This window comes from Coregonus lavaretus (assembly GCF_964263955.1).
Source record: "Coregonus lavaretus genome assembly, contig: SUPER_35_unloc_3, whole genome shotgun sequence".
Lineage (NCBI taxonomy): Eukaryota > Metazoa > Chordata > Actinopteri > Salmoniformes > Salmonidae > Coregonus > Coregonus lavaretus.
This window is the reverse complement of record NW_028167179.1, coordinates 369,510-380,669: the sequence shown is the minus strand read 5'-3', so window position 1 is coordinate 380,669 and position 11,160 is coordinate 369,510. Positions and strand designations below refer to the sequence as shown.

At 42.6% G+C, this 11,160-nt stretch overlaps 1 protein-coding gene across 1 annotated transcript in view; it reads left to right on the top strand.

Moving 5' to 3' along the window:
* The window catches only part of LOC311110292 (uncharacterized protein), a 40,923-nt gene that overhangs the window by 28,118 nt on the left and 1,645 nt on the right, over positions 1-11,160 (top strand). Inside the window, exons 4-5 of the mRNA XM_084188831.1 lie at positions 9,515-9,679; positions 10,061-10,172. Coding sequence (XP_084044957.1) covers positions 9,515-9,679; positions 10,061-10,172 — 277 coding nt within the window. The remainder of the gene's footprint in view (positions 1-9,514; positions 9,680-10,060; positions 10,173-11,160) is intronic.

Sequence of the window (11,160 nt, the reverse complement as noted above, 5' to 3'; positions counted from 1 at the left end):
AGGCAACACTCTCTCGCACTTCAAAACCCATCTCCCGAGTGGCGCAGTGGTCTAAGGCACTGCATCTCAGTGCTTGAGGTGTCACTACAGACCCCCTGGTTCGTTTCCAGGCTGTATCACAACCGGCCGTGATTGGGAGTCCCATAGGGCGGCGCACAATTGGCCCAGCGTCGTCCGGGTTTGGCCGGTGTAGGCCGTCATTGTACATAAGAATTTGTTCTTAACTGACTTGCCTAGTTAAATAAAGGTTTAAAAAATATATACATAGTTACACTGTCACTACTGCCTACACCTTAGCTAGCTAGCTTAGGTTTATACTGCATTGATGGATTCCCGGGAGAGAGAAATCGCTACATTTTTAAATAGCAATGTTGTGCTGGGAGCTGGTTCAGACGATCAGTGGCATCAACTTATTGGCGACTACTTTTTGACCCTGCGCCACAGAGCAACGCCATCAGTGACTCAGACAAGCTCACTGAAGTCGAGGCCGAGCACCCTGAGGAGGCATCCAAGGAAGACCACCCATTAATGGTGGATCCGTCAATTACGGTGCTTCAGTCGGTCGAGGGGGAATATGTCAGTGGTGCTGGGCAAGAAATTGAAAAGGCTTGCGAGTTCAGGTGCACTTCCAAGTCCAATGAATGGAAGCCGGGATTTTTGCTTTTTACCCCCGAGGAGATGAATTAGCTAACTCACCAATGGTAAGTGCTTGCCATTCAACTATTAGTCGAGTTTATATGGCTGTGAGTGTGTAATGTGTGCGTCTTTCTGTGTCTGTCTATCTGTCAGTGTCTGTGTGTGTGATGAGGCACACACAGACTGACTAGCTAACTGTTAGCGTATTAAAGCCAAGCGTGTGTGTGTGAGTAAATGTGTGGCTTGGGAGGGAGAGCGAGAAGTGGGGGACGTGTAGCCCATGCAACCTAGCTATGTAGCTAGTAATGTATGGGACCTGTGTGTGTGTGTGTGTGTGTGTGTGTGTGTGTGTGTGAGTGAGTGTGGTGTGTGTGTGGGCACGGGAGAGAGAGAGAGAGAGAGAAGTGGGGAATGTGTAACCCATAAAACATTTGCAGTAACTTATGGGACCTGTGGCTGCTGATATTTGTCCTAAAGACAGGTTACATAAATGCATGAAATGGCCATCTATAAAGTTACCACATACACACTACCGTTCAAAAGTTTGGGGTCACTTAGAAATTTCCTTGTTTAAGAAGAAAAAACAATTTTTTGGTCCATTAAAATAACATCAAATTTATCAGAAATATAGTGTAGACATTGTTAATGTTGTAAATGGCTGATTTTTTATGGAATATCTACATAGGCGTACAGAGGCCCATTATTAGCAACCATCAGTCCTGTGTTCCAATGGCACGTTGTGTTTGCTAATCCAAGTTTATCATTTTAAAAGGCTAATTGATCATTAGAAAACCTTTTGCAATTACGTTAGCACAGCTGAAAACTGTTGTGCTGATTAAATAAGCAATAAAACTGGCCTTCTTGAGACTAGTTGAGTATCTGTAGCATCAGCAATTGTGGGTTCGATTACAGGCTCAAAATGGCCAGAAACAAATAACTTTCTTCTGAAACTCATCAGTCTATTCTTGTTCTGAGATATCCCAGCGTCGCCTCTTCACTGTTGACGTTGAGACTGATGTTTTGCGGGTAATATTTAATGAAGCTGCCAGTTGAGGACCTGTGAGGCGTCTGTTTCTCAAACTAGACACTAATGTATTTGTCCTCTTGCTCAATTGTGCACCGGGGCCTCCCACTCCTCTTTCTATTCTGGTTAGAGCCAGTTTGCGCTGTTCTATAAACTTCTGATAAACTTGGATTAGCAAACACAATGTGCCATTGGAACACAGGACTGATGGTTGCTGATAATGGGCCTCTGTACGCCTATGTAGATACTCCATAAAAAATCAGCCGTTTTCAGCTACAATAGCCATTTACAACATTAACAATGTCTACACTGTATTTCTGATCAATTTCATGTTATTTTAATGGACAAAAAAATTGCTTTTCTTTCGAAAACAAGGACATTTCTAAGTGACCCCAAACTTTTGAACGGTAGTGTACCTTTATATCAAACCTGACCCATTTACACTACTGGTAAAAGTGTGTGTGTGTGTGTGTGTGGGATTCACACATGCATTTCAATGAGTGCAGGTTGTATAGTTTGTGTGTTGTATTGAAAGTGTGTTGATATTACTTGAAAATCTATTGGCTAGAATATATTATGATGATGACTGAATGTTAAAGAATTATAAATTGTTATGTCTTATTTTTCAGGTGAAAAACATCTAGTGCTCATTGGCAAGATCTCTGGTTCCGTTAACCTCTGCAAGGAAACGGTCATCTGGAACAGGAGCTAACAAAAAGGAAACATCAGAGGACATATTTCTTTGATAGCTAGCAAGTCTGCAGAGAAACATTCAAGTTCTGACACACTTGATGTTTTCTGTTATTATTGGGGCTGCAACAGTATTAACAAGTTCATGAGGTATTTAAGAAAAAATGAGTAGGACGATGTATCATGACTAGAAATAAAAGAGCAGAGAATACATTGTGCCTTTCAGCACATATTAAAGGCATGTAAAAAATAAATAAAAAATAAGATTGATTTCAGATTTTCTACAACAAGCTGACTGTAGTGATAAAGTTCTACAAGGAACATGGTGTGGCTCCAAGGAAGAAGAGGTGTGGTGGTCGTCTTGCCAGAAAACGGGTGCTGTCCTACGAGGACACTCAGCGAATCTTCCACGATGTCAACAACTCCGCCGGTGTCCACGCGATGCCGCTCCCAGGACAGATCCCTGGATTTAAGAGGGCAGACATCCGGTGGCTACCGACATATGAGACCAAGTCCTGTGTGTGGCGCTAGTACAAAAACGTTCATGCGTGATCATGGTGAGTGTTTTCCAAAATATTGATACTTTTATATTTGTACCCAACGTTCATCAGCTCAAGCCAGCAGCAAAGACTCTAACCAAAGCCCACACGAATCGGATCCAAAGAGACTGTCAGTCCTTACTCTCTGGTGACGCGTGTGTACTCAGATTTTCTTTAACGTTTCTCATTTTAGTTCCTGCTTAGAGACCAGAGCTTACTCTGACCATTTTTAGCTCTAACCCCCTCATTCCCCTTCCATGTTTTAGCTCTAACCCCCTCATTCCCCTTCCATGTTTTAGCTCTAACCCCCTCATTCCCCTTCTATGTTTTAGCTCTAACCCCCTCATTCCCCTTCCATGTTTTAGCTCTAACCCCCTCATTCCCCTTCCATGTTTTAGCTCTAACCCCCTCATTCCCCTTCCATGTTTTAGCTCTAACCCCCTCATTCCCCTTCCATGTTTAGCTCTAACCCCCTCATTCCCCTTCCATGTTTAGCTCTAACCCCCTCATTCCCCTTCCATGTTTAGCTCTAACCCCCTCATTCTCCTTCCATGTTTAGCTCTAACCCCCTCATTCCCCTTCCATGTTTAGCTCTAACCCCCTCATTCCCCTTCCCTGTTTTAGCTCTATTGAGATGTTGTTTACTCTGTGTGACTGTCATAACAATGTAGGTCCTGGGTTTGTGAGCGGGTTGCTTGGGCACATCTATGCACATTCTCTAGAACGTATTTATAAGAGATGTTATTTAACGTGGTAATGTATTCATTATTTATCATCCCAAGCCTCATCTCCGAATGTGATCCAACATGGAAAAACTATGGGACACAACCATGAAATGTTCGAGGACTACGTGGGATGGGCACACGTTTGTACGTGCACATGCGCACATACGTGCACACAGCATGTAGTCCACGCACATATAATGGCGTGAACATGTGCAGTGTGAGAGAGTGTTTCTCAGTCATACATACAGTACCAGTCAAAAGTTTGGACACACCTACTCATTCCAGGGTTTTTCTTTATTTTTACTATTTTCTACATTGTAGAATAATAGTGAAGACATCAAAACTATGAAATAACACATATGGAATCATGTAGTAACCAAAAACGTGTTAAACAAATCAAAATATTTTATATTTGAGATTCTTCAAAGTAGCCACCCTTTGCCTTGATGACAGCTTTGCACACTCTTGGCATTCTCTCAACCAGCGTCATGAGGTATTCACCTGGAATGCATTTAAATTAACAGGTGTGCCTTGTTAAAAGTTCATTTGTGGAATTTATTTCCTTCTTAATGCATTTGAGCCAATCAGTTGTGTTGTGACAAGGTAGGGGAGGTATACAGAAGATAGGCCTATTTGGTAAAGACTAAGTCTATATTATGGCAAGAACAGCTCAAATAAGCAGTCCATCATTACTTTAAGACATGAAGGTCAGTCAATCCTGAACATTTCTATAACGTTGAACGTTTCTTCAAGTGCAGTTGCAAAAACCATCAAGCGCTATGATGAAACTGGCTCTCATGAGGACCACCACAGGAAAGGAAGACCCAGAGTTACCTCTGCTGCAGAGGATAAGTTAATTAGCGTTAACTGCACCTCAGATTGCAGCCCAAATAATTGCTTCATAAAGTTCAAGTAGTAGACACATCTCAACATCAACTGTTCAGAGGAGACTACGTGAATCAGGCCTTCATGGTCGAATTGCTGCAAAAAAACCACTACTAAAGGGCACCAATAAGAAGAAGAGACTTGTTTGGGCCAAGAAACACGAGCAATGGACATTAGACCGGTGGAAATGTGTCCTTTGGTCTGGAGTCCAAATGTAAGATTTTTGGTTCCAACCGCTGTGTCTTTGTGAGACGCAGAGTAGGTGAATAGATGATCTCCGCATGTGTGGTTCCCACCGTGAAGCATGGAGGAGGAGGTGTGATGGTGTGGGGATGCTTTGCTGATGACACTGTCAGTGATTTATTTAGAATTCAAGGCACACTTAACCAGCATGGCTACCACAGCATTCTGCAGCAATATGCCATCCCATCTGGTTTGCGCTTAGTGGGACTATCATTTGTTTTTCAACAGGACAATGACCCAACACACCTCCAGGCTGTGTAAGGGCTATTTGACCAAGAAGGAGAGCGATGGAGTGCTGCATCAGATGACCTGGCCTCCACAATCACCCGACCTCAACCCAATTGAGATGGTTTGGGATGAGTTGGACCACAGAGTGAAGGAAAAGCAGCCAACAAGTGCTCAGCATATGTGGAAAAGCATTCCAGGTGAAGCTGGTTGAGAGAATGCCAAGAGTGTGCAAAGCTGTCATCAAGGCAAAGGGGTGGCTACTTTGAAGAATCTCAAATATAACACTTTTTTGGTTACTACATGATTCCATATGTGTTATTTCATAGTTTTGATGTCTTTACTGTTATTCTACAATGTAGAAAATAGTAAAAATAAAGAAAAACCCTTGAATGAGTAGGTGTGTCCAAACTTTTGACTGGTACTGAATGTATGCGCGTGTACATGTGTGTGTGTGGACGTGTGAAAATAAGTGAATGTTGCCAATACATTCTGTTGCTTGTACAGTACATGACCAAAAGTATGTGGACACCTGCTCATCAAACATCTCATTCCAACATCATCAGCATTAATATGGAGTTGGTCCCCCCTTTTGCTGCTATAACAGCCTCCACTCTTCTGGGAAGGCTTTCCACTAGATGTTGGAACATTGCTGTGGGGACTTGCTTCCATTCAGCCACGAGCATAAGTGAGGTCGGGCACTGATGTTAGCCGATTAGGCCTGGCTCGCAGTCGGCGTTCTAATTAATCCCAAAGGTGTTTTGATGGGGTTGAGGTCAGGGCTCTGTGCAAGCCAGTCAAGTTCTTCCACACCAATCTCGACAAACCATTTCTGTGTGGACCTTGCTTTGTGCACAGGGGCATTGTCATGCTGAAACAGGAAAGGGCCTTCCCCAAACTGTTGCCACAAAGTTGGAAGCACAGAATAATCTAGAATGTCATTGTATGCTGCAGCGTTAAGATTTCCCTTCATTGGATCTAAGGGGCCTAGCCCGAACCATGGAAAACAGCCCCAAACCATTATTCCTCCTCCACCAAACTTTACAGTTGACACTATGCATTAGGGCAGGTAGCATTCTCCTGGCATCCGCCAAACCCATATTCGTCCATTACATTTACATTTTACATTTTAGTCATTTAGCAGACGCTCTTATCCAGAGCGACTTACAGGAGCAAGTAGGGTTAAGTGCCTTGCTCAAGGGCACATCGACATATTTTTCACCTAGTAGGCTCGGGGATTAGAACCAGCGACCTTTCGGTTACTGGCACAACGCTCTTACCCACTAAGCTACCTGTCGTCCGTCGGACTGCCAGATGGTGAAGTGTGATTCCTCACTCCAGAGAACAGGTTTCCACTGCTCCAGAGTCCAATGGCACCAAGCTTTACACCACTCCAGCCGAAGCTTGGTGTTGCGCATGGTGATCTTAGGCTTGTGTGCTGCTGCTCACCCATGGAAACCCATTTCATGGAGCTCCCGACAAACAGTTATTGTGCTGACGTTGCTTTCAGAGGCAGTTTGGAATTCGGTAGTGAGTGTTGCAACCAAGGACAGACGATTTTTACCAGCACTAGGCGGTCCCGTTCTGTGAGCTTGTGTGGCCTACCACTTCGCGGGTGAGCCGCTGTTGCTCCTAGACGTTTCCACTTCACAATAACAGCACTTAGTTGACCAGGGCAGCTCTAGCAGGGCAGAAATTTGACGAACTGACTTGTTGGAAAGGTGGCATCCTATGACGGTGCCACGTTGAAAGTCACTGAGCTCTTCAGTAAGGCCATTCTACTGCCAATGTTTATCTGTGGAGATTGCATGGCTGTGTGCTTGATTTTATACACCTGTCAGCAACAGGTGTGGCTGAAATAGCCAAATCCACTCATTTTGAAGGGTTGTCCACATACTTTTGTCTATACAGTGTATGTGTACAAACTTATGTGTACAAATGTGTGCACATATACATGTGCGCGACAACGATGCAGACAGACACTTTGTCTGTATAGTTAGAGCAATATGTAATTTGTGTATGTGCGTAAGTGAAAAAGAAGAACACAGGCTGTCAATCGATTTCATGTTTTGTTTTAAGTAAATAGTTGTTATTCATTATTTCAATAAATGTCTTAAAAGTAACTGTAAACTTTGACTGCATTTTTCTAAAAAACATAATTTGGTGACACTCCGCATGTAATGGCATGTAACTCACTTGTAATTTGGAGTAGAGAGATCATGTTGGTCTCATTAGAAAGCTAATGTTCTCCTCTTTCCAGCACTGTCCAAATGTGTTTTGGGGTCAATGTGAGTGATTATGATAAAGCAAGTCACATATGATGTTCACAAATGCCTATTTCATTATTTCCGTTCAACTACTTAATTATTTTCCCAAAACACTTTTAATGAGAAAATGAATGCAGTTTATCAAGTTCATGCAGATTCTTTTTTGGGAGACATGTACAGTTGAAGTTGGAAGTTTACATACACTTAGGTTGGAGTCATTAAAACTCGTTTTTCAACCACTCCACAAATTTCTTGTTAACAAACTATGGTTTTGGCAAGTTGGTTAGGACATCTACTTTGTGCATGACACAAGTAATTTTTCCAACAATTGTTTATAGACAGATTATTTCACTTATAATTCACTGTATCACAATTCCAGTGGGTCAGAAGTTAACATACACTAAGTTGACTGTGCCTTTAAACAGCTTGGAAAATTCCAGAAAATGATGTCATGGCTTTAGAAGCTTCTGATAGGCTAGTTGACATCATTTGAGTCAATTGGAGGTGTACCTGTGGATGTATTTCAAAGCCTACCTTCAAACTCAGTGCCTCTTTGCTTGACATCATGGGAAAATCAAAAGAAATCAGCCAAGACCTCAGAAAAATAATTGTAGACCTCCACAAGTCTGGTTCATCCTTGGGAGCAATTTCCAAACGCCTGAAGGTACCACGTTTATCTGTACAAACAATAGTACGCAAGTATAAACACCATGGGACCACGCAGCCGTCATACCGCTCAGGAAGGAGACGCGTTCTGTCTCCTTGAGATGAACGTACTTTGGTGCGAAAAGTGCAAATCAATCCCAGAACAATAGCAAAGAACCTTGTGAAGATGCTGGTGGAAACAGGTACAGAAGTATCTATATCCAGAGTAAAACAAGTCCTATGTCGACATAACCTGAAAGGCCGCTCAGCAAGGAAGAAGCCACTGCTCCAAAACCGCCATAAAAAAGCCAGACTATGGTTTGCAACTGCACATGGGGACATATATCGTACTTTTTGGAGAAATGTCCTCTTGTCTGATGAAACAAAAATATAACTGTTTGGCCATAATGACCATCGTTATGTTTGGATGAAAAAGGGGGGAGCTTGCAAGCCGAAGAACACCATCCCAACCGTGAAGCACGGGGGTGGCAGCATCATGCTGTGGGGGTGCTTTGTTGCAGGAGGGACTGGTGCACTTCACAAAATAGATGGCATCATGAGGAAGGAAAATGATGTGGATATATTAAAGCAACATCTCAAGACATCAGTCAGGAAGTTAAAGCTTGGTCGCAAATGGGTCTTCCAAATGGACAATGACCCCAAGCATACTTCCAAAGTTGTGGCAAAATGGCTTAAGGACAACAAATTCAAGGTATTGGGAGTGGCCATCGCAAAGCCCTGACCTCAATCCTATAGAACATTTGTGGGCAGAACTGAAAAGGCTTGTGCGAGCAAGGAGGCCTACAAACCTGACTCAGTTATACCAGCTCTGTCAGGAGGAATGGGCCAAAATTCACCCAATTTATTGTGGGAAGCTTGTGGAAGGTTACCCGAAACGTTTGACCCAAGTTAAACCATTTAAAGGCAATGCTACCAAATACTAATTGAGTGTATGTAAACTTCTGACCCACTGGGAATGTGATGAAAGAAATTAAAGCTGAAATAAATCATTCTCTCTACTATTATTCTGACTTTTCACATTCTTAAAATAAAGTGGTGATCCTAACTGTCCTAAGATAGGGAATTTGTACTAGGATTACATTTCAGGAATTGTGAAGAACTGAGTTTAAATGTATTTGGCTAAGGTGTATGTAAGCTTCTGACTTCAACTGTATGTGTGGTTTTCATATGGTGTATTTAACACTTGTTTCTGTTTAATAAACACAAAATGGGACTTTCCATTCTAAGACTTTCATTGAGACTCTCTTTACTATACATCACATCTGATCTCACCCTATTTTGCATACACCCTACAGAACTTCATAACCAATATACACTTACTAAATATACCTACACATACCCACACACTAACAAACACCTACTGTACACATCAACATAGTTTAGTCAGGTTCGTCTAATGATGACTTATCATAGATTACTTTTTTTACCCACAACATCATATTTATGTCCACCATGATGGGTTTAACAACAATTAAGTCATTCTGTAACTACAGTATAGGACTCAAACGTAGTGGGGATGGGTAAACACTCCATGTTGAAAGTGTGTTTATTATCTGTGTGTACGTACCTGAGGGAGTGTATGTCTGTGTAATCTGCATCACCTGTCTCTTCCAGGAGGAGGAGGGTCCAGAGGTGCTGCTGGTGAAGGAGGAGGGGTGTGAGGAGGGTCTGGGGAACCCTGAGGGGACCATGGTCATGGAGGACAACCAGACTACACCTCCTCCTGAACACACAGAGGAACCAGCTGAGCAGCACAGGACCACACACAGTCTCACTGAGGTGAGCCCACTGTGAACTACTGTCTGCATGGTATTAGGTCAGGGCCCGGCGTATCCACAAAGCCTCTCAGAGTAGGAGTGCTGATCTAGGATTATAAAGAATACGATTATATGGAAAGATCCTAGATCAGCACTCCTAGTCTGAGACTCTGTGGATACGGGCCCAGGTCTTGATTAATTTTGTCTTAAGCGCTTTGAATGATCAAACCATTAAAGAGTGGAAAGTAATCGAAGCTAACAGGTTTGCATGGTATCAAATCAACTAACATGATTGCATAGTACTCATAGCAATTCCTCATTGCCCAATCAGAAGATGCTCCATAGCAGGGTGCTCATATCAGATTTCTTGATCCAACATCCTCTCATTCTGTATCTCTTACAGTCAGTAGACATGGAGGATGGGAAGCCTGATCTGCTGCTAGTCAAAGAGGAGACAATAGAAGATGGACCAGAGAGCATTGATCTGCTGAGTGGACTAAAGATGGGGGAGCAGGGTAAGGGAGACATACAATACATTTGGAAAGTATTCAGACCCCCACCCTTTTTCCACATTTTGTTACGTTACAGCTTTATTCTAAAATGGATTAAATAGAAAAAAATCCTCATCGATCTACAGACAATACCCCATAATGACAAAGCGAAAACTGGTTTTTAGACATTTTTGCACATTATTAAAAATAAAAAACAGATACCTTATTTACATAAGTATTCAGACACTTTGCTAAGAGACTCGAAATTGAGCTCAGGTGCATCCTGTTTCCATTCCATTGATCATCCTTGAGATGTTTCTACAACTTGATTCAATTGATCGTTCATGATTTGGAAAGGCACACACCTGTCTATATATGGTCCCACAGTTGACAGTGCATGTCAGAGCAAAAACCAAGCCATGAGGTCGAAGGAATTGTCCGTAGAGCTCCGAGACAGGATTGTGTCGAGGCACAGAGCTGGGGAAGGGTACCAAATATATTCTGCAGCATTGAAGGTCCCCAAGAACACAGTGGCCTCCATCATTCTTAAATGGAAGAAGTTTGGAACCACCAAGACTCTTTCTAGAGCTGGTTGCCCGGCCAAACTGAGCAATCGGGGGAGAAGGGCCTTGGTCAGGGAGGTGACCAAGAACCCGATGGTCACTCTGACAGAGCTTCAGAGTTCCTTTGTGGCAATGGGAGAACCTTCCAGAAGGACAACCATCTCTGCAGCACTCCACCAATCAGGCCTTTATGGTAGAGTGGCCAGATGGAAGCCACTTCTCAGTAAAAGGCACATGACAGCCCGCTTGGAGTTTGCCAAAAGGCACCTAAAGGACTCTGACCATGATAAACAAGATTCTCTGTTCTGATGAAAGCAAGATTGAACTATGTTTTTGCCCAAAAAATCTAAATATCTGTTTTTACTTTGTCATTATGGTAATTATGTGTAGATTGAGGAGTAAAAAATACAATTTAATCAATTTTAGAATAAGGCTGTAACGTAACAAAA